Raw genomic sequence first — 27,350 nt, 5'->3', positions numbered from 1 at the left:
ATGATGAACCAGGAGTCAGGGTCGATGAAATGGGCATTGTCAATGACAAATATGCCAAAATCTCCTGTAAGGGTCTGAAAAAAAAGCAGGTTGCTCTGAGGGGAATCCAGTGGATTCTCAACTGTCTTCCAGGGGACGAGATTTAGCCTCCGTCTCTTGAGGGAATGCTCTGAAGTCTCTCCCCAGCCACTTTCCTGCTCAGAAGCTTTGCCTTTGGGCTCCAGACCTTATCGGTCCGCCTGCCAGAGCACAGGCCCCCGTGCTCCTTCTGGGAAACAGGCCGAGGGCGAGCAGGACTTCCGAGACAGGCAGCCCTGCTGTCTCTTGGGTCTGGAGTGGGATGAAAATCTCTGAGCTTGGGCTCCTTCATTCTATCCGCGCCTGACCCAGGGGTGAAGGAGGAAAGGCCGTGGCTCCAGAAGCCACCTCCAACTCACCAAAGAGGCAGAGGCGGGAGCGCAGCACGCAGGTGCTCCCAGGCAGTGTCTCCAGGAGGCTCTGTCGGGAGGCTGCAGTCCAAGGGCCAGGTGCCCTGGCAGAGGGGCTGGAGCGTTCCACGGCTGTCAGGGGATGGGCAGGGGCAGCGTCCCAAAGCTACAGGTGGAAAACCTGTATCTGTGGCCAGCATCCTGGCCTAAAGAGGCCCGATCAGCAAGTAAGTGGCTCTTTCCACAGCCCATCGTGTCCTCAAACGCCAGGATGTTCCTTTGGCCTGAATCCCTGTAGGCATTCGAGCAGCTGACAAAGAGGTCAGTCTCCTGCTTCCGACCTGCGAAGACAAACCAGAAAACGAGCTGCTGGGAGCGTGCGGAAAAGCAAAGAGCCGTCCCTTTTGTGGGCACCCTCCACCGCAGCTTCCCTCCCCGCCACCACATCGGCCAGCCTGCCGGCACCCAGGCCTCCTTCCCACCCGCTCGTCCATGCTTGGGCACCTCTGCCTTCCTCAGAGCGCTCGCAGGGCCACCTGGCCCCCTGCCCCACAGCGCAGCCCCCTCGCCCTCTCCCCTATCCCACAGGCACAGAGATTCCGCCGGCCCCACGCGACTCCCCGCAGAGATCCAGCACAAGGCTGGAAGGGAGGACTGCAGCCGGTTCAGGCAGCTGCGTCCCAAACAGACTCAAAGCATCTCCTCGCTGTGCCGTGAGCCCCACAGCACCTCCCAGTAGCTAAGGCAGCGTCATCTGGACCGTACTGGTTTGGGCTGGGCTGGAGTTAATTTTCTTCGGCAATAGCTCGTACAGGTCTATGTTTTGGATTTGTGACCAAACATTGCTGTTGATAACACAACGATGCTTTAGTTATGGCTGAAGAGCGCCTGCGCAGCGTCGAGGCCTTTTCCGTGGCTCATGCCGCCCTGCTGGCGAGCAGTCTGGGGGTGCACAAGAAGCTGGGAGGGGGCACAGCCGCCACAGCTGACCCCAACTGCCCAAAGGCCTATTCCAGACCATATGACGCCGTGCTCAGCAAGAAAATCCGGGGGAAAGGAGGAAGGGGAGGACGTTCGGAGTGATGTCATTTGTCTTCCCAAGTCACTGTCACACGTGATGAAGCCTTGCTTTCCTGGAAATGGCGAGATGCCTGCCCGCCCATGGGAAGCAGTGAATGAATGCCTGTTTTGCTTTGCGTGTGTGCACAGCTTTTGCTTTCCCTATTAAGCTGTCTGTATCTCATCACAACAGTGTTCTCACTTTAACCCTTCTGATTCTCTTCCCCATCCCACTGTGGGGAGCGAGCGGCTCTGTGGGGCTGAGCTGCCAAGCAGGGTTAACCCACAACAGGGCCCAAAACATTCGGCAAGACACCGAGTGAATACAGGCATCCCCTGCCTCCTGACATTCCCATGTCTTCGCCCAGATGCTGCCAAGAAAGGAACTCTGAGGAGTACAAGGAGGAGAACCCACCGCCAAAACTCTCCATCGGTTTGGCAGAAGGAAATCTCTTTCCTGACCCCAAAGACAGGGATCAGTTTAGCCCCCAGGCTGTGAGCAGCTCCACAGTTGAAAGGAACCTTCCTACCAGGTCTGGAAGACGACAGGGAGCAGCAGGCGCCCCACCTCGCTTTCCACCCCAAAAATATCAAGCAAGCAGAGACCAAGACAGGTGACGCTTCCTTAGGGCTGCTGCAGGCAACACCATCCCTGGTAAAAGCCTCTCCCTTCCCAGCAAGGCACTAAAAGTTACCAAGGGGAAGAACCTGGGCTTCAAAAAAGCGAGGCATTCTCCACCTACCCAGCAAGGGGACGTACTCCCACCTCTTCTTGGTAAGACCCACGCCAAAGATGCTAGAAGCAGGGGAAACGACAAGACAAGTCAATGATCTGGTGAGAAGCCAGGGGACCTAGAGGAGCAGCCTGGCGTGGCAGGGAAGGAGGTGCTCCTCGGGTACTGGCTTTTCTTTGGAGCAGGGTGTTATCCCCTTCACGCTTTCCCAGCCAAAGTTCAAGCTAACACACTACCACAGCTTCAAGCGTAAAGAAGCCCAACGGTGACAGTGGGACAGAAGAAGATATCAAGAGTCCATCCCCAGAGGCCAAACCCAGAGAAATTGGAGAAGACAAGTGAAAGAAGCCAGGGCGTGCTGTTGGCTAAAAGACAGCTTTACCACGTTGGCCAAGAACACGAAGGGTCTTTGAAAGGAGGACTTGTGTTCCTGAAGGGGTTGGGATGCCAAGCAACTGGCACCTTTGTCTCAAGTCTTCCCACAGTTTCAAAGAGACGGCAACGATAACCTTCAAACCGCCCTCTGAAGGGAAGGTCAAATCCTGTCCCAGAAGAAGAGTTGAGATTTCTGCAGGAAGACCTGAGGAAGAGTGTCCCGATGGTCCATGTTTCCCCATGGGGACCAGACATGCCCAAAGCTTCCTGCTCGGAGCAGCTGGGACAAAGATCTCCTTGGGTCAGCATTCCCAGGGCACACGGTGGAGCAAGCACAGCACGGAAAGCACAGCCCAAAGCCCTTTAGACCGAGCCCGCAAGGCCAGGTTGTGTCTACCAAGACAGACAAACCTTCCCCATCCCTGTGGTTTCACTCCTGCTCTCTCAGCAGCTGGAGACAGCAGGGGAGCGGGGCAAAAAGCCTGCCGCGCCAGGGCTTCCGACCGTCTCAGAGGACACTCACCTCTCATCGGTGACCCCCACGTATTGATAGACAGGGCCAGGCTGCCTGAGGCCTTTCATCTCTCTCTCCAGCAGCTCCTTGAAGTAGGAAGCGGGCAGCCGAGAGGCGGCGTAGGTCACTGCATCACAGGACACCAGCCCAGGGTAGTGCACCATCATCCGGGCAGCCAAGTTCACCTTCTGGCCAAGGACCGCCAAAGAGAGGGCACGTGTTACAGAGAGAGAGCACGCGTTGGTGTGGCCTGTGCCACCAGCCCCGCGGCACCCTTCCAGGCCAGTACCTGTGTATTCGTGTCTCAGCGGGTGGCCAGTGACTCCGCAGAACATCGTCCCTCTGGTAACTGCCACAGACATTGTCCTGGCACACAGAGAAACAGCAGGGCTTGAGCAGCGCCCCAGGCGCAGTCCTGCCCGCCTGGCTTCATCCCTTCCCTCACCTCCCCTCGGTGCCAGCCTGGGCCACCAGCTGTCCTGCCCTGCCAGCGTGGGTCTCGGGGACGTGGAGAGCTCAGGGGTGCAACATCTGCAGATTGCAGGGGACAAGGGGCAGAGGCAGAGCACGTGCAGGGCCACAGCCCTCTCGTGAACAAAGAGAGAGGGAAGAAGGCGCCCGCCATGTCACGGCCTGGCGATGACAGCCACTTGGGATCAGGTGGCTGGGCCCCATCCCCGTTCATGGGCCAGTGGTCCAGAAGGGCCAGCCTCTAGCCACAGGGGCCTCTGGCCCTCACGAGGGCTCTTCCCAGCGCAGTGGCCAGCAGAGCGTGCTTGGAGGGACTCCATCTGGCTGCCGTGGGCTGAGCCCAGGGGTTGCCTGCCACCTTCTCAGGGCACTGCCTCCTTCCTGCCAGGGACAAGGGAGGGCAAACTAGAAGGCACATCTCTTTCTGGGAAGCCCCCTTGCGCCGTCCCAGGCAGCACGCACCCCGCCAACCCCCACCGCACACTCACTCTATTTCCTCGAGCATGGTGAAGCACGAGTTGAAGATCTCCAGAGCGCTCTGCAAGGCGTGAAGGCTCTCGCAGGGCAGCTTGTTTGCAGGGAGTCCCAGCACGAAGAGGAATGTGCAGCCCTGCCCAGGACAGATGTGGAACGCATTGCTACAGCGCCTAAGAGGGAGTCCCTCCCTCGCGCTCACTGCCCACCCTCTGGTGCTGGGGGAGGTGACCGTTCCCCCCCACTCACTTTATCACACAGGAGGACCTTGTTGATGTGACCCTCGTGAGGAGAGAGGATTTCTAGCATCGCCCTGCTGGCCTCCTTGAGGATGGTGCTGAGATGCAGCTGGACAAAGATGCAGGTGACTGGCCGTAGCTCAGAGAGGAGGTCCATGGGCAGTCCTGCATCGAGCTGGAAGACAAGAGCACGATGGCTTCACCAGCCTGCTCTCCCGGGCTCTTACTGCCCACACCGGTACCGAGGGAGAGCAGGCGTGCTGGCGATAGCGGGCACTAGCAGAGAAAGGGACAAATCCTCTTCTCAGTGCAAAGGGCGGGCAGGCCGCCCAGCCTGCGGCAGGCAGACGCCGAGTCAGAACACAAACGACAAAGGAGAGAAGGCTGCTCCATTAACACGCCATCTGGGGACCCGTACGGACATGAGGGGAGACCCTCAGGGATGCTCCAGGGACTTCAGGGGAATCTCCCCTTTATCCCACCGTCGTGTGCACAGCACACCCAGAACCATAGCCACGCAAAAGACAGAGAGACAGGAGTCGTCCTCCCGCCACCCATGTCTCTCTGAGGACAATGCAGACAATGGTGCAGCACCAGTGCCCTGGGCTCAGTTCCCCCGCGTTGTTGTCTCAGGGCGCATTTTCTTTGATTGGTCTGTTCCCGTGAGAACTCCATCTCTGCAGGGCACCACTTCTTCTGCCCTCCAAAAATGCAGTCCCCACAGCGGTGGCCTTGCTGTACCTTCCTGAGAGCAGTGACTGGTATGTACTTCCTAAGCACATCCTCGGCGTTCAGGTCACTGGGCAAGGGAAGAGCAGGTCTCATGGCACCTGAGGAGAGAAAATGCAGGTGGTCACTGGGCAGACGGGACTACGAGCTGTTGCAAAGCAGGGCCTGGCCCTGGAATCGAGGGAGAAAGAGTCTTCTGTGCTTGCTCACGTTGCCACCTCCAGATGCTGAGGGCAGAGCTCTCCCCTGGAAGGAGGAGGCGGCAGCAGCCACGGCCCTGGGAGGCCCAACAGCCTGAGTGCTAACGGACAGAGGGAAGAGGGAGGAGGTGGTTCCTCTCTGGCCCCTGAAGCAGCAAAGCCCCACCTTTCGGGACAATCACAGAGCAAGGGGAAGTGGGCACTCACCTTCCCTTTTTGAGCGGTGGCTCACTGGGTCTTGTACGAGCTTGTGTAAAGGCGTCTTGGCATTTGGACCAAGGCATCGGATCCATGCCCGTCACCTGAAGACACACAGAATGAAAGCACTGCCACTGGCCTCCCCAGGAGTCCCAGGGGACAGAGCCTGCCCTCCACCGTCACTGCCCAGAGAAGGGGAGAAGGAGCCCACCTGGCTGGATGGGACAGCAGTGCTTCCTCAGAAGCACCGGAGCTGGGCAGCCGTTCTCCAAGCATGCCCACCTCCAAGCAACCACAGCTCCATCGCCCACAGAGGACATTGCTGCTGGGCTCAAACCCTCCCAGTGCCTCCCGACCCCTCAAAGCAAGCAAGCCCAGACCATGGTCACCCCTGAGATGGGAGGACAAGAGCTTCGGCTGCCTGCCCGCTTTCCCACCTACAACTCTCTCCACATTCATCCCCTCAGCCTTCCGACACCTCCCTCCTTCATGGCCAGGCCCAGGCCCTCAGAATGGCTCTGGAGGCCATCCCATCCACCTGCCTGCACAGGTCTTGCGCCTACAAGACGCTTGGTCCTCAGCCGGTGCTGCTCACAGAGCTCCCAGCAGGCTGCCGAGAGGACAACTTCACCTGCACCTGCAACCTGTTCGGCGTCACGAACTTCAGCCAGGCATGGGCCAAAAATGCAGAAGCGTTGCCAAATCTCATCTCCAAAAATCAGGAGGCTCATGGGCCCTGCAGAGATCCCTGGGGAGAGGGAGAAGCAGAACTGACACAGGGAACATTTGGAACTCTACAGCCCCCAGCATCTCGGCTGCTCAGAAGCTCATCTGAAGCCCAGCGGGGAGACGGGCATTACGGAGGGGCAGAGCATCCTCCCTCCTCCTCGGGGAGATGCTGACATGAGTCCCTGAAATGGGCGTCTAGAAATAGACAAACCAAGTCGACATTGAGAATGTGTTGAGAATGCTGGGCGTCACCCCCAGCTGCCTGCCCCAGAAGCCCAGCAAACCAGAAGCACCCTGTGACACGGAAGAGTGCCACGCATCTGCGTCTGGCACAGCACCGTACCTATCTTCAGCTGGACCTTCTGCCCTACATCCGTGTCACGCCTTCTGTACTTCTGATCTGCCGGCTACAGTGCAGCACCAGGCTGATGGTCCTGGCCACCTCCTGGGCTGGTGTTCTCCACAGCACCAGCACAGCGTCTCCTGGGGAAAGGGAGGGAAGGTAAAGGCTCAGTCGAGACCTGACTCTCCCCGACCTACACTCAGTGGCAGGGACAGCAGAAACCAGCCGCCGTGCGGAGGAAGATGGGCTTGTGGGAGGCCATCATCCTGGAGGACCATGTCCTGGGCACCGGGACACCTCTCCTCTCCCGGGCCAGCCACAGCAGCAGCCGGCCAGCAGCGGTGGCACCCCCTGCCCCGAGCGCTCCTCTGCAGCTGCAGCACTGCAGAGAGGGCACTGCCAGAGGGGTGCGTGCGTGGCCAAAGAGCTGGCTCAAGGCACTGCGCAGAGCCTCTTGAGAAGGAGAGCAGAGCAAATGGCCGCCACAGGAGTTAAATGCTGCAGCTCAGTGCCCAAGGTCATCGTCGTCCCACGAACCTACCAGCAAACTTCAAGATGTCTCCTCCAAAAATCAGGAACTCTGCGGACAGAGGGAAGAAAAGGAAGAGTCATGTGGACACCTTCTTCCAGAAGCCACAGAGAAAGGCCCCCTGCCTGGGGAGGAGCACCGGGGCAAGGGTGCACCGTGGGGGACAGCTCAGGAAAGCACCGCTCCGGCCTCTCTCCCAGGCTCACGGTGGCCACCCTCAGCGTTTGATCCGCTGTTTCGTGCCTACTTGGGAAATCTCTGCAGTTCATTTAGTGGTAAAAGGTGGTAAATAGGGAAAAAAAAACCACCAAGATATCCAACTAATAACCAAGAAGCACTTAATCAACCCCAAACTTTGGAGATATTTAGTCTCCAAACCGGACGCAGCACATTGCTCGGTAAGGCGATCTTCCCCGAAACATAATCTTGGCAGTGACTCCCCAGAGAATGATCTCTTAACGGCACGAGTTTTGTTTAGGCGGACTCTTGATCTCCCTTTTCCCTCCCACGGCTGACGAGACACTCATTATTTCCACTCATACCAGTTATTTCCAATGGAGCAAGCGGTTCCCCTTTGGATTATTGCTGACCTGGGCACGAGCCCGGCCCAGAAGCCAAGCGAAAGGCTCCGTCTCACATTATTAAACATCCCAAGACTTGAGCTCCTGAAATGATTTCTCAACCTTTGGTGCTGGATTAATCAATTAATGGTTTTCAGAGCGCTCTGGACGTAAGCACTTTTGAAGGGCTGTTATTGGAGAATCTAGAGCTGTCGGCACTAATAAAAAGCACGGACTTCATTCCTTGCGTTCCTCTACACTTCTCACTTTAGTATTAATAAAAACACCTTTTTTTATAACGCTTCTCTTGGAGGACTCCGGCCCTCAAACGACTAAATATCCACACAAAAACAAGCGCAAAACTCCTCACCAGCTTTTCTCCACTGGCAGTAAATTTGCCTTTTCTGCGGCTTTGATGGGGAGGATCTGTAGCATCCCTGAACTCGCAAAGGTGTCTCGCCCCAGGCGTGCGACTACCTGACCAGCGAGCGGAATCAGCCGTGCAGGATTTTCTTGCCGTGCCGCAGAAGATGACCCTGAGAAAAGACGAGCAGAGAAATGAGCCTGGTTGTCACACCCAGCCAAGGGCGGTGAGCCGGGGGATCCCCACCCCACCTCTGCCCCCTCGGGAGCGGGGCCGGCACGGACCCTCCACGCAGAAAGAAGGGGCCTGGCGCGGATTTCATCTCGAGCCCTCTTCCTCAGCCCAAAGCCACACAACTCCCTCTCTTTCTCAGCCCCAAAACCAGCCATGACAGCCCCTTTGCCAGCCCCGGCAGCAGGAGTCCCACTCTCAGGGTCGGGCCACAAACCGGCTCCCCCTCTCTGCTTCCTTCCCCCCTCTGCAGCCCCCCTGGGCGACGCTGAGGGACCGCAGCCACCCCACAGCCCGACACCCCCAGGGCCCCACCGACACTTTGGGGGGAGCGCTGGCGAACTGTGGAGGGCCTGGCCCTGCGTCCCTCTGGGGCGGCACCAGCACGGCCCGGGCGCCGCTTTCTTACCACCCTGACGGGCTTCATTTCTCCGGCATCGCCGGTACCGCACCCCAAACCCCCCAGGACCAAGGGACCCCATGGGGAGCTGTGACCAGCCACCCCCCTCCCACCCGTCAATGCCCCCCCTCAACCCTCCCATTCCCCCAGCCCCACTCAGGGCCCTCCCAGACCCCCCATCACCCCTCGGGGCCGCCCACTCCCCTCTGCGCAGTCCAGCTGCCTCACCATGTGCTTGCAGCGGCCCCATGGGCCCGGCCTGACCCACCACCCACCCACCGGGCCCCGCTTTCCGCCGGGACCACCGCACTCCCATTTCCAGCCGCCTGCCATTTTCCCCCAGGCCGGCCCGCCCACGACGGGCGCCCATTGGCCGCTGCCGCCCCACCACCCACCCCCTCCTCCTTGGGCAGTGCTGCTCCATTGGCCCGCTCCCGCTGTCAATCCCCACCACGCTCCACCCCCGGAAAGGCGATCCGGCCAGTGGGAGGGCACACAGGGAACCACCCAATGGGAGTGTGGCATGGCAGCCCAACCAATGGGAGCGTCGCTGTGCATGCGCAGCGCAGCCCCACAGCCGGCCAGTGCCCTCCACCAGCTCTCTCTAGACAGGGATTTTGATGCTTGAACACCTCTTTCTAAAGAAATCTTTCCACAGTCTTTTCGTAGTCTAAACTCCTTTACATCATAAAAAATTGTAGAATACTGAGAGATAGAAACAGGCTTTCTTTGCCTTTTCGGATTCTCCTACGGCCCAGACATCGCCACTTGTGTGTCTATTGACACACATCTCTCTCCTCAGAGAACACAAATTGGCTATTTACGCTTGTACGGAACAGCTGCTGAACAGAGGCAGATCCCTTTAGACTGGCATGGTGACACTTCTTCGACACAACATCTGTGATGTCATTATGGGGCACGTTCCAGAGCCAGCAGACAGGCAGGGCTTCTACTACGACGCTGGAGGGAGGGCAAGGACAAAGTGCCGTAAGCACCCCAGAGTGGCAGAGGCGTCTCCCACTGCCTCAGGCTTGGAGGTGGGCGACAGCTTGCCTCGCGGCGCATCCTCCTCCTCCTCACCCAGGGAGAGGAAGATGAGTGCTGTGGCTTGCAGCGCCTTCCACGGGCTTTGCCCGGAAGCGACACCAAGCGATGTGATCATCAGCGTGGACGGCGTTGAATTCAACGCGCACAAGATGGTCCTCTCTAACTGCAGTGCGTACTTCGGGTGAGTGCGTGAAAGAGGAGGGGATGGGGCCAACCAGCGCTCCCTGCTCCGTGCCACACTGTGCCTCGCTGTATCTCCAGCGCTTCCCTCGGCACTCCAACTCTCCTCCGGCAGTTCCCCCTGGTCCTCGCCCTGCCCAGGCACCCAAAGGCCTCCACAAGCTGGAAGTGGTGTCTGAGAAGGCCCAGCTAGGGTGCGGGGCTGGGAGCGTGGCCAGCCTGGCTGCTCTGCTGTCAGGCGGGAGGCTTTCCTTCCCCACACACGGGTACTCTCTGCTGTTCTTCTTGAAGCCAGGTGCCCACTCGCCCTGTGGCTCCTCTTGAAAACAAGCGCCCAGTAAAGCCTTCCTTCATCAAACTCCACGGCCTCCCAGCGTGGCTACTGCTAGTGCCCAAACGGGTGTGCAGGGATGGCGGCACAGGGGATAACGGGCTCAGGGTTTCCCACGGCAAGGCCGCTTTCTTCCCCAGCAGCACTCTCTTGGTTTTTCAGGGCTTTGTTCTCCAGCAACTGCAGCAGTGCCGACAGCAATGTCTATCAAATCCACGGCGCTTCCTCTGAAACGATGGGGCTCCTCATCGAGTACGCCTACACCGGCACAGTGCCCCTCACAGAGGACAACATTGAAAGTTTGCTCGTGGCGGCAGACCAGTTCAACGTCCTGGGCATCGTCAGCCTGTGCTGCCACTTCTTAAAAGCCCAGCTGTGCTCGGAAAAATGCATCGGCATCTGGAGATTCACCCACTACTACTACTGTGCTGACCTGCGAGAAGCAGCCCACGAGTTCATCCTGCGCCACTTGGAGGAGGTGAGCAGGGTGTCCGCAGAGTTTCTGGAGCTCTCCTTCAATGACCTGCAACGCCTGCTGGAGAAGGATGAGCTCCCTGTGAGAGAAGAGGCCATGCTGGAGGCCGTTCTCACCTGGGCTGCTCATGACCTGCCCAACAGGAGGCAGCACATTGTCTTCTTGCTGAGCAAGGAAGGCTGGAGGAGTGGACAGAAGGGATTTTTCTTCTTAAAATAAACTCCATGTTTCTGACAGTCAAGACTTTGCTCATCACTTGTGAAGTCAGACCTTGCCAAGGGTAGGACGTTGTACTCCACGTTCCCTGGACTCACACGTCCCTCATCCAAATCGGCAAGTCCCATTTCTATCAGTTTCATAGGATCGAGATTTTCATCGGTGTCCCAGAAGGTCCTGTTGACCAGCTCCTGGAAGAGCTGGAAGTTTGCTTGCCTGCAACTCGGGGGCCTGACTTTACTCTTGCCGCAGAGACCAGCTTCAGGGATGGTAAGACTGAGCTGGGGAAGGGATCTGCAGCGAAAAGGGCCGACGCAAAGCTCTTTTGGGGGCTTTTGGAAGCCGGCAAAAGCCCTCGGCCTGTGATGAGGGCTGTCTGCTGCTGGGCGGGCTGCTGAGGGAGCCTGGGGGCGGAGACAGCACCTCCCCCGATCGATCAAGCCACCAGGTTATAGGAAGCCTCCAGGAGGGCAGGGACTTGTCTTTGCCCAGAGCGAGCAACCAGTGCTCCCCTCAAGTGACCGTCGAGTCACAAGGTCTCGCTTGTGTCTAGAGATCCAGCCGTGGTTGCTACCCGGTCGAAGGCGGCTGTTAAAAAAACTGTGGGCACCCAGACAGAGGCCCCGCGCAAACATGTGGGCATCCAGGCCTCTGGCTGCAAAGAGTGCCGGAGCCTGGCACTCGCCATGGAGGGCAGCGGAGACAACACCTGTGTCAGATGTGAACAGGTAAATGATCTGCTCATTCTGGTGGCTGAGCTGAAGGAAGAAGTGGAAAGGTTGAGGAGTATGAGAGAATGCGAGAGGGAGAGTGACTGGTGGACCCGCTCCCGGAGAGAAAGGGAACAGGGTGAGGCCCCACACAAGTCAGAGGACCCCCTCCCCTCTCGTCACCAGGCAACAGGAGGGGATGGCAGAGACGAGGGGGAATGGAAACAGGTCCCTGCTCGGGGAAGCAGGAGAATCCCCTCCCGGCCCCTCCCACCTTCCCAGTTACCTTTGCAGAACAGATATGAAGCCCTGCAGGAGGAACTGGCTGTTGGAGAGGAGGATGATACACCCAGGCCAGGAACGCCAGAAAGACCAAGTCGCCATGGACCCAGCATCACAACTGGCTCCAAAAGGAAAAGCAGACGGGTCATTGTGGTGGGTGACTCTCTATTGAGGGGGGCGGAGGGGCCAATATGCCGTCCAGACCCACTTCACAGGGAAGTCTGCTGCCTCCCTGGGGCACGGGTCAGGGATGTGTTGGACAAACTTCCGGCCCTAGTAGACTCCTCTGACTACTACCCCCTCTTAGTATTGCAGGTGGGTAGTGATGAAGTGGGTAGGAGGAGCCCAAAATGGATTAAAAGAGATTTTAGAGCCTTGGGGCGACGGCTTAAGGGGTCAGGAACACAAGTTGTGTTCTCCTCTATCCCTTCAGTGGCAATCATGAATGAGGAAATTAACAGGAAGAGGCAACAGGTCAACTCGTGGCTCCGGGACTGGTGTTATGGGCAGGGCTTTGGGTTTTTTGATCACAGGCTGCTATAGGAGTGACCTGACCTGCTGGTGGCAGGTGGGACGCACCTGTCCCAGAAGGGAAAAAGAATTGTGGGGCAGGAGTTAGCAAGGCTCATTGACAGGGCTTTAAACTAGATATGAGGGGGGAAGGGGAGACAACTGGGCCTGTCAGGAATAAATCAAAGGGGAGGATAGCGAGGACTCTCACTCTGACATTTCATTGGAGAGAAGGGATAGACGCTTAGAAATCATGGAAGCACCTGAGAGGGGTCTGGTGGGAAATGGGGCCCACACCCACAAAAAGGTGCTGGAGTCATTAGCACATCTGAAGTGCATCTCTACCAATGCATGCAGTATGTGCAACAAACAGGGGAGCTTGAAGCCATGATGCACCAGGGAAACTAAGACATAGTGGCTATCACCGAAACGTGGTGGGATGCGTCACAGGACTGGAGTGCCACAATCGATGGCTACAAGCTCTTCAGGAGGGACAGACAGGAAAGGAGAGGTGGAGGAGTGGCCCTGTATATTAGAGAATGCTATGAGAGCTCAGAAATCGAGTATAGTGATGACGGGGTGGAGAGTGTTTGGATTAGGTTAAGGGCCGATAAAGCTGCTATCGCTGTGGGAGTCTGCTATAGACCTCCCAACCAAAGCAGTGAGGCGGACGAAGCTTTCTATAAGCAGTTGGGGGAAATCTCGCGATCACTTGCCGTTGTTCTTGTGGGGGACTTTAACCTCCCGGATATCTGCTGGGAATACAACACAGCTGAGAGGGAACAATCCAGGAGGCTCCTGGAATCTGTGGAGGATAACTTCCTCACACAGCTGGTAAGTGATCCGACCAGGGAAGGTGCCCTCCTGGACCTACTTCTTGTGAACAGGGAAGAACTTGTCGGGGAAGTAAAGGTTGGTGGCTGTCTAGGGCACAGTGATCATGAGATGATCAAATTTCTGATTCTTGGGGAAACAAGGAGAAGGGTTAGTAAAACTGCCACCTTAGACTTCCGGAGGGCAAATTTTGACCTGTTCAGAAGACTGCTGGACAAAGTCCCTTGGGAGGGACAGGCTGTGGACATTGTCTACCTAGACTTTCGAAAAGCATTTGACACTGTCCCCCATAGAATTCTCATGGAAAAACTGGCGGCTCACGGCCTGGATGAGCATACGATCTTCTGGATCAAGCACTGGCTGGATGGGCGGTCCCAAAGAGTGGTGGTCAATGCAGTTAAATCCAGCTGGCGGCCGGTCACAACTGGTGTCCCTCGGGGCTCGGTGTTGGGACCATTTCTGTTCAACATCTTTATTGATGACCTTGATAAGGACAGAGAGTGTATCACCAGCAAGTTTGCAGATGACACGAAGCTAGGCGGGAGTGTTGATCTACATGAGGATAGGGAGGCTCTACAGAGAGACTTGGACAGATTGGACCGATGGGCCAATGCTAACGGTATGAGCTTCAACAAGGCCAAGTGCCGGGTCCTGCACTTGGGCCACAACAACCCCATGCATCGCTACAGGCTTGGGGCAGTGTGGCTCGAGAGCTGCCTGGCAGAAAAGGACCTGGGGGTTCTAATTGACAAGCGCCTGAACATGAGCCAGCAGTGTGCTCAGGTGGCCAAGAGGGCCAATGCCATCCTGGCTTGTATTAGAACTAGTGTGACCAGCAGAAGGAGGGAGGTGATTGTCCCCCTGTACTCAGCACTGGTGAGGCCACACCTTGAGTATTGTGTCCAGTTCTGGGCACCTCAATCCGAGAGAGATATCGAGGTGCTGGAGCGAGGGCAGAGGAGGGCAACGAAGCTGGTGAAGGGCCTGGAGAATAAATCTTATGAGGAGCAATTGAAGGAGCTGGGACTGTTTAGTTTGAGGAAGAGGAGGCTGAGGGGAGACCTCATAGCTCTCTACAACTACTTGAAAGGCCATTGTAGAGAGGTTGGTGCTGGTCTCTTCTCACAGGTAATTAGCGATAGAAGAAGAGGGAATGGCTTCAAGCTGCAACAGGGTAGGTTTAGGCTGGACATAAGGAAAAAATTCTTCACAGAAAGAGTGGTCAGACACTGGAATAGGCTGCCCAGGGAGGTGGTGGAGTCACCATCCCTGGATGTGTTTAAGACTCCTTTAGATGTGATGTTAAGGGATATGGTGTAAGGGAGAACTTTGTAGAGTGGAGATGATGGTTGGACTCGATGATCCCAAGGGTCTTTTCCAACCTAAATGATTCTATGGTTCTATGAAGTGCTGGAGTGTGTCCAGAGGAGAGCTACCAGGCTGGTGAGGGGTCTGGAGACCAGGGCATATGAGGAGAGGCTGAGGGAGCTGGGCACTTTAGCTTGGAGAAGAGGAGGCTGAGGGGAGACCTCATTGCCCTCTACAACTACCTGAAAGGAGGGTGTAGAGAGGTGGGTGTTGGCCTCTTCTCCCAGGTGAATAATGACAGGACCAGAGGAAATGGTCTGAAGTTGCGGCAGGGGAGGTTTAGATTAGATATTAGGAGGAATTACTTTACTGAAAGAGTGGTCAGGCACTGGAACAGCCTGCCCAGGGAGGTTGTTGAGTGCCCATCTCTAGAGGTATTTAAGACATGTCTAGATGTGGCACTTCAGGGCATGCGCTAGTGTGGAGATTGTGTGTGTGGGGGGGTTGTGTGTGTATGGTTGGACTCGATGACCTTAAAGGTCCCTTCCAACCACGAAGATCCTGTGATTATCATCCCCCTTGACGCAGCACTGGTGTGGCCACATCTGGTCTAGTGTGTCTGTGTGTGGGGCTCTCTGTTCTGAAGGAAGGAGGAGGAACTGGAGAAGCTCCAAAGGACACTGGCCAGGATGGGGTTTGGGGCATGTGTGGAGAAGCTGAGGGAGCTGGGCTTCTGTACCTATTGAGGTAGAGGCCCAGGGCTCTCTAGCAGTAGCTTGCACCTGCTTGAAGGGTGGCTTCAGAGATCATGGAGATTTTCTTGGTAGTGGGAAGAGAAGGAAACCTCAACAAAGTGCAGCTTGGAAGGGTCGGACTGCATGTGAGGAAAAAGAAATCTCACTCAAATGGTTGCACTGTGGTGCAAGAGGTCACCCAGAGGGAGTCTTGATCAGCCCATGGCTTTGTGTTTCAAGGAACAGCCGGTGAGAGTGGAGAGACATCAGAAAAGATATGGAAATGCCGGGGTGAGAGCGATGTGGGAAAGCACGATGGGTGCCTGCAGCCTACAAGGAAAGAGGTGCAGGCATGGGACAGTGATGGACAGCCTGCAGTAGAGGTGGCCTAGGGCTCTGGCAAGGTTAAAAAGCCCAACAGCACCAAGCTCATTGTCCCCTTGGCTATGGCAGTTGCCTCTGCCACCAAGGCCTACTAGAAAAAACTTTATTTTGAAGCTCTGGGCTTGGTTTCTGCTTCACTCTTGCACGAGGAAGCCAGGAGGTGTTACACAGCCCCCCTACCCTTGGCCTTGCTCACCCTCACACCCCACTACCCCCAGGAAGAGCCCTGAGCCACACCTGAGGGGCAGGATCTGCCTTCCCAGGGCCTAAGGGTCAGGTTTGGCCCTTCTGCTTCATCAAACAAAGCAACAGTTTTCTCCACATTACAGCCACCTGCACTGTGCCTTTGCCTTCCTGCAATCACAGCCTCCAGCTATCTCCTCTAACGAGTCCATGGGGAGACTTTGTCAGCAGTGGCCCTCAGTGGGGCCCATTAATGCTTCAAGGTACTTGAGTTTTTCTTCTGACTTCTTGAGCAGTGTTTTCAATCTTCTCTCAGTATCTGAGGTTCATGGACTCAGAGCTAAATACGCCATGGGGCTCATTAAAGTACAGAAAGCCCTAACAAGCTGTTTCTCTTCTTTTAATTTCCTTCAAGTCTTCAAGACTTCTACAGCTAATTGGAGCTCTTTCATACTGTAGTTAAGAAGGAAGATTTCAAAGAAAACCTAGTTTTTTTTGTTTTTTTTTTTTTAAAGGCTTTGTTTTACTTTACTTTTCAGTCTACAGAAGAGGTGATAGAAGTCTTCTGCAACTGATATTGGTCCAGAGGGTCTCCTCAGGAGGTCTGGATGGCTAGGAAATGCAGTCCCTTGAGGTCTGACACTGTATGGACAACACTACTCCTCACCGCCCCCACCCCAACCCCACCATGTCTGTCATTGCCCAGTTGGGATTTACATCAGTTTCCTTCCATCAGACTTCTCCACTGGTCTCTGCAGCTGGATGTTACAGCTCCATTGCACCAGCTCCCACCTGAGCTCCTTAGAGACCTGGCTGCACCCAGGCACAGAAGGGTTTTTCCTCTTTGCAAGCAAAGAAAAGTAAAGCCTGATCATGTCGGATCACGTTTGGTAAACAATAAAACACCCTCTGCGGCCATATGCTAAGTACATGCTGCCTCTAATGAGGTTGCTTTTCTGCAAGGGGTAATCTTATGAGAAATGCTTTGGATAGATAGGTACAGAAAGGTTGATATAAACATAGTTAAAGAGTTGGCTACAGGAGATAATTAGACTACTGAAAGACAGGGAAACTTTTAACCACGTGAAGCTCAAAGCAGCAGCTGGATGGGTGACAGGAACCTGAATGAAGAAAGAGTAAGGGAAGGAGAAAACAGGACTATAATAGAAAAGGCCCCTGTCTAGACAGTCTGCACCTGGAAAGATGACTTTAGACATGGTCATTGTATCAGGACAGGTGAAAACATAAGAAAGATTAGAGAAATGAAATCCATCATATAACAGGCAAAATAGTGGTAGTGAAGTTACAGAACAAGATTGACATTTCTTTGGAATATCCCTTTTGAAAAGTCCTTGGGTTAGCAGAGGTCTCTTGTGAGAGAGGACAAGCAAGTGTTGCACCCAGCTCTGAATGAGGCCAAAAATGCAACTCAGGGAACAACTCACTGGCTGTACAAGCTCACATTGGTGAGCAGTGTGCCACCAGTTAGTCTCCTCTTGGGTGATATTTCTGGGCACCAAAAAGAGAAATTTGTCTTCAAATGCAGTCAGCATGGACTTACTGAGGGTACGCACTGGGACATGCTGGGGCATTGTGGGGCAGCACAGGGATGCTGGCTCCTGGGCCCTGTTCGGTTTAGCACCTGTGTCCGTGACCCAGAGAAGGCAACTCTCAGCATGTTTAACAAGAACAAATGGTGCATTCTACACCAGGGATGAAATAATGGTGGCCACAAGTATAGGCTGGAAGAGGAGTGGCTAGAAAGCAGCCCTGCAGAAAGGGATCTGGGGGCGCTGGTTGGCAGCTGGGTTAATGTGAGTCAGGAGAGTGCCCTGGCAGCCAAGAGGGCAACCTGCATTCTGGGGTGCATAGAATCATAGCCTTGCCTAAGTTGGAAGAGACCTTTCAGATCATCGAGTCCAACCACCAACCTAACTCTGACAAAAACCATCACTAAAGCATATCTCTAAGCACTGCGTCTACCCGTCTTCTGAATACCTCCAGGGATGGTTGCACTTCCCTGGGCAGCCTCGTCCAATGCTTAATAACCCTTTCAGAGTACAATGTTTTTCCTAATATCCAGTCTAAACCTCCCCTGGCGCAACTTGAGGCCGCTTCCCCTTCTCTTATCGCCTGTTACTTGGGAGAAGAGACCGACCCCCACCTCTCTACAGTCTCCTTTCAGGTGCCTGTAGAGAGCGATAAGGTCTCCCTCAGCCTCCTTTTCTCCAGACTAAACAATCCCAGTTCCCTCAGCCACTCCTCATAAGAATTGTTTGTCACTGAGTTTCCTCTGCCCTCTCTGGCATCCCTACCCACTACCAATCACTGCCTCACCACTAACTGAAACGTTAAGAAGCTCTCAGGGGCTGACCATCTTTCTCCATTTACCACTCATGCATCCTAAAGACACCAGTGGAGGAAGCATATCTCGGGGAGAGGAGGACCTCCTAGAGGCACCTCTCTGCTCTTTGAGGTCTAAGTGCTTGTCAAAGGCCCCAGGAGGAGTTCATCTGGTGCCCACATTTATATTGCAGATGGTTGGTCTGCAATGGACAGGGAATGAGACAGAGAAGCGACCAGGAATACCATGGAAGGGGAGATTCAATGCATTGGGAGTGGCTGGGGTGGAGATAATCCCCATGGATAAAGCCTTGAGCAATGTGCATGGCTGAGTAGAGACCTGCTGGTCAAACTAAAAGGCAAGAAGGAAATGCACAGGCAGTGGAAGCAGGGACAGGTACCCTGGGAAGAGCATGGGGATGTTGCCCAGGTGTGTAGGGATGGGGTCAGGAAGGCCAAGGCGCAGCTGGAGATGAACTTGGCAAGGGAGGCAAAGGATAATAAGAAGGGCTTCTATAGATATGTCAGCCAGAAAAGGAAGGTCAAAGAAAGCGTACCCCTCCTGATGAGCAAGACTGGCAAACTGGTAACAATGGACGAGGAGAAGGCTGAGGTACTCAACAACATTTTTGCCTCAGTCTTCCCTGCCAACCTCTCTTCCCACACCTCTTGAGTGGGTGGACCTCAAGGTAGGGACTTGAGGGGCCAAGTCCCCCCCACTGTGGCAAAAGATGAGGTTTGTGACCACCTGAGGAACCTAAGCATGCAGAAGTCTATGGGGGCTGACAAGATGCATCCCAGAGTCCTGAGGGAACTGGCTGGTGGAGTTGCCAAGCCACTCTCCATGATATTTGAAAAGCCATGGCAGTCAGGTGAAGTCCCCGGTGACTGGAAAAAGGCAAACATTGCACCAGAGTCCACCAGAGCTTCACACTCCCATGGGGTTGATATGCCAGGCGTTGACCCCAGACAGACTCGCTCCTGCCTCCATCCCTGGGGAAGATCCATCTCCAACCAGCCGAGGGCAGAGCTGGGGTCATGGCTCAGGCTCCAGCGCCATCCGAGTGTGCACGATGAGCACTGAACGAAGTGTTCCCACCAAAGAAGAAGCGGTACATGCACTTTCCCTCCCCTTTCCCTCTGTAAAACGGCGGGACGCCTCACTGCGGGTCAGAGCCTGAGGAGAACAACCCTGATAAAAATTTATTTGGAAAATAAATGTGGTAAAACTCCCCCTGCCTCCCAGAAGGGACTGTAGGAAAAAGAGAGAAAGGTACAGACGTGCTCTTGGCCCCATGGGAGGTTCCCTCTGGGTGCTGCCCTCAACGGTGATCCACTCGTTTGGGGATTGGCAAGACCTTTCCTTGACGGGACACTTCTCCTTTGCGCTCAACGGGAGTCACCTCCAGATCTGTGCCCTGCGCCCCTTTTTGTTGGGCTTGTTAAAAGCTGGTTTCTGTTGGCATTTTGGGGTGCTCGGAAGCGTCGGTGGGGTTTTGTCTGGGACACGAACTGTCAAAGCCACAGGCCTTGCGCTCCCCCTGAGGAGGCGGCGGGGGGACAGCACAGGTAGGATCAGCCACCCTTCAGAGCGACCTTGAGGAGGCTCTTGTCCAGTCCTTGGTCAAACCGGCCAACTGCTGACATTTACCTTTTTCAATGCGTGGCTCACGATCACAACCACCCGAGCGCGTCGTCGTCGCCACTACTGAGCCGGCAGAGGGAACCTCCCCGAACACCACCGTGAATGTCAAGGAGCATCCAGTGCCGCCCGCTGGTTTGCGTTTCTCTCATTGGCCGCTCCTAATCCCATATTCCTCAATGGTGTCAGCGCCTACGATTCGTCGATTCTTTTCAAAAAAGGCCCGGAACGCAAAAAACAACACAGCGTGTTTAAATGCGGTGCATGATTCCGCGCCGGGTGACTTGTCTGTCCAACAGATAACGCAGAAAGCAGAAGCTGTCAAAATGAACACCTGCCAGGTGGCTGCCTGCTCTTTGGGCATTTCCAAAGCAAATATTCCAGTCAGGCGCCTTCAATCTTTTCACGACCGAGCCACAAAAGATCCCTTATTTAGAGTTAGTGTCTCGTGAAGACACGACCTTATCCCTAACCCTCGGAAATGCCATCTAATGTCAACGAGGGCCCTGAGCTGTTGACGGTTCTCGTGTCTGACTTCTCAGCGCACCCTCGTCTCCCTCTTCTCGGGCAGATGACCCCAGACAGGGTTTCTGCCGAGCCGGGACAGGAGCCTGTCCCGTCACGGGGACACGACCAGCGACACCTCAGTTTCGCTGAAACTCGGGCAAACCTCCCAGCCGACTTCCAAAGCCCCGTCCAGATTTTTCCCACTGGCCTTTGACTCCCACCCCACGTCTCCTACAAACACAAACCACCCCCCCAACCCCAGGGGCCACGGACTCCAATTGAGCGCTGTTTTACTTTCAGCCGTGGGCCGTGGGCCACTGGGTGGGTTAGGGGGTGAACGGCCCTTGGGCAGCGCAGCGCGGTGGCTGGAATTCCTGTGGCAGGGAACAGAGGAAGAGCTTACAGAGGAACGCACCGGCCTTACAGAGCACCCGCGGGTTTGCTGGGATAACGCCGACGTCCCGGGAACTCAGCGCAGGCGGCGAGTCCAAGGCGTTCGGTGCCGCCGTTGCTCGGCGCGGCCAGTGGATTTGCTGGTTGTTACGGGCGGTTCCTTCTGCCACCCAGAGAGACCCGTCGATCCGTGCTGCGCCTCCCGATGGAGACCTTGCCGGTCCCATGTCCTCCCAGCGGTGGCTCATGCCATCGAAGGGCTGGTCTCCTCGTTATGCAGAAGCCAATCAGTCGCTCTCTGTGCCGCTCTTTGTCTCCCCTGAGAGCTGTGTGCGTCTGCAGGGGGGAAAACCCGGGGTACCTGAGCTCCTCGAGCCAAAAATGCCCATGTCCGCCCTGAAGCTGTCCCTGTTGGGAGAGGTCCCGGCCGTTCCCTCTGCCCTTTGGGGCACTTGTGCCCTTGAAGAGAGCAGCCGGGGCCGATTGCGGGAGCGTCACGATGGCAGAGAGCAGCTCCATTGGCGCCGGCTTGCTGGAAAAGGTCTGGCTCGGCTTGTGCGGCTTCCCCCGGCGGCTCTCCCCGCTGGGAGCGGAGCCCCGCACCGCTTACGACCAGCCCCACGCTGTCCCTACCCCACAGCGCCCCGAGGGGGCTGCCCAGGGCCCCCAGGGTGGTGGTGGTCGGGCTGGGGGTGAAGGAAACCAAGCTGGAGAGCCAGGGCCAGCGCAGGGCAGGCGGAGGAGAGGGAAAAGGACACGGCGCCCCTGGGGAGGCAGCTCCATCACCCCGGCTGCTCGGACCCCCGGGCTCCCCCAAGGAGAGCAGCCCCCCCGGCTGTCCGGCTGCTCCCCCAGCGCCGCCCCGTCGCCGGCGTAGGGATTAGCTTCACTCGTAAGAGAGCAGCAGTGAAATAGTGATGAACAGCAAACACCATTTACCAAAGCCAGCAGTGAAGGCGACAGTGTTTTACGGGATTCGATGGCAAGGGGCACCCGGTTATTTACCGCACGGGGGCCAGGGCCAGGCGATCCGCGAGGGAGACCCTCCCGTTGGGTCCCGGGGCTCGGTAAGGACCCCCCAGCTTTCCAAACTCCTTCTCCGAGAGGAGTCGAGGTGCAGCTGGATCCAATCCGAGCCCCAGGCTTGGCCAAGGGTTCACGTCTAAGGGATTACAGCCACGCCATCAACCCTTACGTCACTTAGCCAAGACTTCAGGGTTTAGCACGCCGCCGAGAGCCTCTTGTGGTGAGGAATCTGCCGGCCCCGAGGAGCAGAACCTCAAGCGAGCGTCCCCGCTCCAGGGGAGATCCTGGGGCGCAGGCGCCGCCGCGCAGGAGAGCCCCGAGGGCTCCTGGGCTGTGCGCTCTTCACGGGGTAGGAGAAGTGACCCACGGCCATATTCGCAAGGGGACAAAACCCCTCGGTCCCCGCCCCAGACAGCGCTCGGCTGCGGGCAGCCCCCCCCCAAGGCCGGGGTGCGCCTCAGGACACCTCCCACTGATGGCTGTGGCTGGGGCAGGAGCCGGGGGGAAGGAAGGGGGAAAGGGAGATCCCCCGTCTCTGGGCGCCGGCCTGTCCCCGGGGAAGGAGGGACCGTGGCGCTGGGGTGCCCCAGGACCCGCTGCTCCCCGCTCCCCCCAGCACCGCACTCCTGAGGGGCCTCTGCCCGCTGGCAGGGCTGGAGGGCGCCCCGGCTGCTGTCGCCCCCGCCGTTCTGCCCCCGAGCGGGCTCTGGGGAAGCCCCGGGGGGGCTGGAGGGCCCTGTGTGCCGCGGGGCGCGGGCAGGTGTCAGAGGTGCCGCGGGACAGACGTCCCTCCTCTCGCCGGGGGGGCTCCGTGCCCGCCATCAGCGCCGAGGGGCTGCCCGGGGATGAGCCGAGGCTTCATCGCGTCCCTCTGAACAGCCGCGTCCAGGGCCAGCAGAGGCCGAGGACACCGGAGGGGACGAGGGCCTTTGGCGAGCGGTGGCCGAGCCCCAGCGGGGAGCGGAGCCAGCGCTGCACCGGGGCCGGGGCGCTGGGACCTGCTCTCGGGGCCGGCTCTGCCCGGGGGACCCCGGGGATGTGGGGGGACGGGGTGTCCCCAGGCGGCGGCGGGGCGAGGGCCAGGGCAGGGGCCAGCCCCCTCTGCCCGGGGGGGGGCCCTGGCTGGGAACGGCACCGGTTTGGGTCCCGCGGAGCCTGGGGAACAGTGGGGGCTGGAGCCAGGCACGGCCGCCCCCCAGCACATCCCCCACGCTGAGCCTTCCCCTCTCCACGCCCAGCACCCACCAGTGTCCCCCAGTGCCCGAAGGCCCCAGTCTCCTGCCGGCCCCGTGGCCCCTGCCCCCAGCCGTCCTCCCCCCTCCCACGTTCCCTCCTCCCGGGGTCCCCGGTGCAGAAGAAGAGGGGCCAGTTCCAGCCCCCCCTTTACCCGAGGGGCTGGGGACGAGGCAGAGGTATTTCTGCCCTGAGAGCCCTGGTTGGAGGGTGCTGTCACCCCTGGGGGGCCCTGGAGGGAAAGGCTGGTCTGGGGGTGAGGGGTACGGGGAGATGGGGGTCTGGGGGTGAGGGACGTGGGGAGATGGGGGTCTGGGGGTGAGAGATGTGGGGAGATGTGGGTCTGGGGGTGAGGGACACGGGGAGCTGGGGGTGAGGGACGTGGGGAGATGGGGGCCTGGAGGTGAGGGACATGGGGAGATGTGGGTCTGGGGGTGAGGGACGTGGGGAGATGGGGGGTCTGGGGGTGAGGGACATGGGGAGATGTGGGTCTGGGGGTGAGGGACGTGGGGAGATGGGGGGTCTGGGGGTGAGGGACGTGGGGAGATGGGGGTCTGGGGGTGAGGGACACGGGGAGCTGGGGGGTTCTGGCTTTAGGGGCTGTTGGAGGCCGGTCTCATGATGGAGCAGTGGGTCACGGCTGTCGGGCGTCCGGCTGTCGGGAGGCTCCGGCCGCCCCCTCCAGCCGCCCCCCGGTGCCGGGGCCCTTCCCTGCCCAGCTGCCCCATGCCCACGCTGGACCGGTGCCGGGACGGAGGTGACTCTGTGCCGGGGCTGGGCTGGTGGCCAGGGCCGGTGTCTCTGCCAAGGCCAGCTTTGCCCCGGGGGCTCTCGGGGCGGGGAGGGAGGAGCAGGAGTCCCGGGGGGGATAAATCTGCCCCTTCACCTTCCCCAGCTGCAGCCGGGACTCTCCGCACGGCAGAGGAAGATGAAGGTGGCGGTGCTCAGCCTGGCCCTGCTCTTCGCCGTCCTGCTCTGCACCCCGGAGGATGCCCAGGTGGGTCCCCAGGGCTGCGGGCCGGGGCCGGGCTGGGGGACGCCGGCTCCGCCGCAGCGGGGGGCACGAAAGCCCTTGGCTTGGCCTCTCGTCTCGGCGCCCCCACATCCGTCCCATCCCCCCCCGGCACCCCCGAGTCCCGTCCTTTTGGGCCCCGCTGCCATCTCCGCCCGGCGACACGCTCCGTGTCCCACCTCTCCGTCGCTGCCGAGGTCTTTCTTCCCCTCATCCCCCTCAGCCCTTCGCCTTCCCCCCTCTCCCCGGCAGCGGTGTCCCCGCAGCCCCTGCCCGACCCCACCGTCTCCCTGCGCCGTCCCCTCGTTGTGCTCCTCCGCTCTCCTCCCCCCTCTGCCCCCCCAGCCACCGCCTCGGAGCCCCCACGGCCCCTCCGCTTGGGTTCCTTCCCTCTCCTGTCCATCCCACGCCCCCCCGGCCCTCCAGAGCCCCCGGCCCCGGCCCTCGGGGGTCCCGCCGACCGCCCCCGCGCCCCATCGCTGCATCCCCACCACCCCCCGCCCCCGTCCTCTCTGGGGCTCCTGAACTCCCCGTGGTTCCTTCATCTCCGTCCTCACCCCTGGTCCTCGCGTGAGGTGAAACCTGGGGGGGGGATGGTGCTGGGGGGCAGCAGAAGGCCTTTTCCTGGGAAGCCTTGGGGCCGAGGGGAGCCTGTGTTGTCCCCCCCGGCCCCACCATGGTCCCCTCCAGCCCCTGCTGCGCTCTTTCTCCCCAGGCCTTCGAAGCAAGCGGAGGTTACTGCATCGGGGTAAGCGGCGGGTGGGCTGGGAGGGCGCCCAGTCTGCGGAACTGGGGGGGCCGCTCGGTCCCCCAGTTGCTCGCCGGGGCTGGGGACATCCCAGTAACCCGGGCGACCCCATGGTCTCTCCACAGGGGGCAATCGACTTCGGGCGAGTGAAGAGGGCTGCGGTAGGTACAGCCAGCTCTGCTGCCCCCAGACCCTCCCTCCCATGGCCACTGCGCTCCAGAGCATCCCAGTGCGCCCCAGTACCTGCACTGGGACCCCACTCGACTCTCCAGTGTCTGCACTGGGACCCCACTCCCTCCCAGTATCTGCACTGGGACCCCACTCGCCCCCCCAGTACCTGCACAGGGACCCCACCCCCTCCCACCAGTATCTCCACTGGGACCCCACTTGCCCCCCAGTACCTGCACTGGGACCCCACTCGCCCCCCACTATCTGCACTGGGACCCCACACCCTCCCACCAGTATCTGCGCTGGGACCTCACTCACCCCCCCAGTATCTGCACTGGGAACGCACTCACCCCCCCAGTACCTGTGCTGGGAACCCACCCCCTCCCACCAGTATTTCCACTGGGACCCCACTCCCCCCCCAGTACCTGCACTGGGGCCCCACTCCCCCCCAGTGCCTGCACTGGGAGCCCACTCCCCCTCAGTGCCCGCACTGGGAGCCCACTCGCCCCCAGCCCCCCCAGGGCTTTCCCAGCGCCTCCCTGACCCCCCCGTCTCCCCAGGCCCCCGGGGCTGAGAAGCTGCTGGAGCTGGCGCGCCAGAGACGCATGGCTGAGGCGGCCGAGGCCTAGGTGAGCGACGTCCCGGCCGCTCCAGCCCCACGGAGGGTCCTGGGCCCCAGGGGGTCCCCGAGCCCTCGGGGCCGGGACTGCCGGCGCCGCAGGAGCGGGACGACGAGGGGACGGCGGCGACGACGCGTGTCCCGGGCCAGCGGGACGCAGCTGCTGCCCTGCCAGTCCCCGCACCCGGGGGGGGTTGAACGGACTGCCCGGGGCCCCGCCGCGGCCGGGCGGGGGGCTCTGGTGCCCCCCAGGATGCCCGCGGGGGCCGGGCGGGGCTCGGGGAGGTTTCAGGGCGTCCCCGGGTAAGGCCACGCCGGGTGAGGGGCTGGGGGTGCCCCGGGGGGCTCAGGAGAGCCAGGTCCTGCCCTGGGTGCGTGGGGGGCTCCGGGTCCCTTCTCCATCCCCAGGGCTCTGCGGGGAGATGGGGGGGACGCGGCCGCTCTCCTGGCCCGGCGCACGCCGGGAGGGTCTCACGCCGGGCTCTGTCTTCCAGGACTGGAACCGGCGGTGACACCCTCGTCCCGTCCCCCCGCAGCAGCACGAGGAGATGGTCATCCCTGGATGGCCCCCCCCGACCCCCGGGAGCCCCGGACTGTTGCCCTCTCGCCATCAATAAACTCCTTCAGCAATGCTTCGCTCCGCGTCTGCCTGCGCGTGGCCCCTCTCCCCGTGGTGTGGGGCAGGAGAGGAGCGTGGAGGGACGGCCCGGACCTCTGGGCTCCTGCCCCACGGACTCAGCCCTCTGGGGGGTTCCCAGGCCATTTCGGAGCCCCACGCCTGGCCACCTGCCTTCCCGAACCGCCCCCCCCCAGCCCACCCCCTTCTCTGGGGCATCGCGGGTTGGGGAGGAGCCTCGGGAACCCGGAGAATCCCCCAGGGATTTGTGACCCAGCTCCGTCCCCGCCGGGGGGCTCCTCCGATGTCCGGGAGCGGGGTTTGGCGCTGGCTGCGGTCGGAACCGCCCCAAAAAGGCTGCTCCAAGGAGCCCCCGGGGGGGCTGGAAGTGGCCAACTGGGACAGACCGTCTTGGGAGAGGAGGGGGACGGGGAGAGATGGGGGGCACAGGACGGAAACGCTGGCGCGGGCTCGTCATGGGTCCCCCTTGGGAGAGAGCTCCGTGGGAGCCGGGCTGGAACTCGCCCCTCGGCTCCGCGCAGTGCTGGCGCCTGAGCTCACAACCTCTCCTGGGAATTCCCCACCATTTTGGGGGGAAATTCCCTCCTTTTGGAGGGGGGGGGGCCAGGAAGGGCCGGCACTTGGTGGGTCTCTCCCGCTAGTCCCCGAGGCAGCTCTTCTCCCTGGGCTGTGGTGGCCCCGCGCCTGTCCCCGGCGCTGCCCATCCGCCACCTCTGGCTCGGGGATGGCACCTTGGAGCCAGCGTTCCCCAGGGAAAAGCCTCGGTGTCGACACGCCACGAGAGGAAGGACAGATGGCATCTGGGTTCCAGAGAGAGCCCCAACCATTGGAGGAGTCCCCAGAGACCCACGTCCCTCAAAACCCCATGTCCCCCAATACCCCATATCCATAACAAATTGATGTCCCTAAAGCCCATGTCCCCAAAAACCAACGTCCCCAAACCCCACATCCCCCTCCTTCCCGTGGACCCTTTCCCATGCCCTCACCCACACCCTTCCCTCTCCTCCATCTCCTTTGGACACCATCATCCAGCCCCCGCCAGCGCCGAGGAGGGGAGACACGCTCCTGCCTGGCCGGGGGCCGCTGCAGAAACAGCTTCTTCCGCCCCAGAGAACCACAGAATTGCCCAGGTCGGAAGGGACCTTTCACATCATCGAGGCCAACCATGGACCAAAACTGCCAAATCCATCACTATTCCATGTCCCCAAACCCCCATGTCCCCAAAACCCCACATCCATCAAAATCTATGTC

The 27,350-nt window shown here is 59.2% G+C and overlaps 2 protein-coding genes and 2 long non-coding RNA genes across 5 annotated transcripts; 2 read left to right on the top strand and 2 right to left on the bottom strand.

The window, feature by feature from the left end:
* Nucleotides 1-446: 446 nt before the first annotated feature.
* LOC128903338 (adenylate cyclase type 10-like) lies at nucleotides 447-5,528 on the bottom strand. 2 transcript variants are annotated; one of them, XM_054187353.1, is made up of 8 exons: nucleotides 5,431-5,528; nucleotides 5,036-5,124; nucleotides 4,305-4,469; nucleotides 4,070-4,191; nucleotides 3,401-3,476; nucleotides 3,120-3,310; nucleotides 2,231-2,283; nucleotides 447-769 (listed from the first exon to the last, which is right to left on the bottom strand). In XM_054187353.1, the coding sequence occupies exons 2-8, from the start codon at nucleotides 5,117-5,119 to the stop codon at nucleotides 564-566; spliced, it is 897 nt and encodes a 298-aa protein (XP_054043328.1). In that variant the 5' UTR covers nucleotides 5,120-5,124; nucleotides 5,431-5,528; the 3' UTR covers nucleotides 447-563. The 2 variants fall into 2 exon arrangements, with proteins under 2 accessions (XP_054043328.1, XP_054043330.1); XM_054187355.1 differs by lacking the exon at nucleotides 2,231-2,283 and having other exon boundaries at nucleotides 627-769.
* A 440-nt stretch (nucleotides 5,529-5,968) lies between these two features.
* Nucleotides 5,969-8,113, bottom strand: LOC128903318 (uncharacterized). Its single transcript, XR_008464074.1, has 3 exons — nucleotides 7,953-8,113; nucleotides 6,494-6,633; nucleotides 5,969-6,169 (listed from the first exon to the last, which is right to left on the bottom strand). It is a non-coding gene; the product is annotated as an uncharacterized LOC128903318 (long non-coding RNA).
* A 1,336-nt stretch (nucleotides 8,114-9,449) lies between these two features.
* On the top strand, nucleotides 9,450-10,829 carry LOC128903300 (kelch-like protein 10). The gene is made up of 2 exons (XM_054187316.1): nucleotides 9,450-9,805; nucleotides 10,298-10,829. The coding sequence occupies exons 1-2, from the start codon at nucleotides 9,450-9,452 to the stop codon at nucleotides 10,827-10,829; spliced, it is 888 nt and encodes a 295-aa protein (XP_054043291.1).
* A 12,973-nt stretch (nucleotides 10,830-23,802) lies between these two features.
* On the top strand, nucleotides 23,803-26,091 carry LOC128903317 (uncharacterized). Its single transcript, XR_008464073.1, has 5 exons — nucleotides 23,803-23,912; nucleotides 24,643-24,675; nucleotides 24,801-24,836; nucleotides 25,404-25,472; nucleotides 25,957-26,091. It is a non-coding gene; the product is annotated as an uncharacterized LOC128903317 (long non-coding RNA).
* Nucleotides 26,092-27,350: the final 1,259 nt, after the last annotated feature.

The sequence above is a fragment of the Rissa tridactyla genome, unplaced genomic scaffold (assembly GCF_028500815.1).
Source record: "Rissa tridactyla isolate bRisTri1 unplaced genomic scaffold, bRisTri1.patW.cur.20221130 scaffold_29, whole genome shotgun sequence".
NCBI classification, from domain to species: Eukaryota; Metazoa; Chordata; class Aves; order Charadriiformes; family Laridae; genus Rissa; species Rissa tridactyla.
This window is presented reverse-complemented; position numbering and strand designations above follow the sequence as displayed.

Bases quoted from the DNA above. Each gene is read 5' to 3' on its own strand.
- LOC128903338 (XM_054187353.1), bottom strand. From the start codon at position 5,119: ATGAGACCTGCTCTTCCCTTGCCCAGTGACCTGAACGCCGAGGATGTG. The intron at 4,192-4,304 runs GTGAGTGGGGGG...TGTCCTGGGCAG, and splicing joins AGGTCCTCCTGTGTGATAAA to GGCTGCACATTCCTCTTCGT. The intron at 3,477-4,069 runs GTGAGTGTGCGG...TCTGTGTGCCAG, and splicing joins ACCATGCTCGAGGAAATAGA to GACAATGTCTGTGGCAGTTA.
- LOC128903300 (XM_054187316.1), top strand. From the start codon at position 9,450: ATGGTGACACTTCTTCGACACAACATCTGTGATGTCATTATGGGGCAC. The intron at 9,806-10,297 runs GTGAGTGCGTGA...TTGGTTTTTCAG, and splicing joins AACTGCAGTGCGTACTTCGG to GGCTTTGTTCTCCAGCAACT.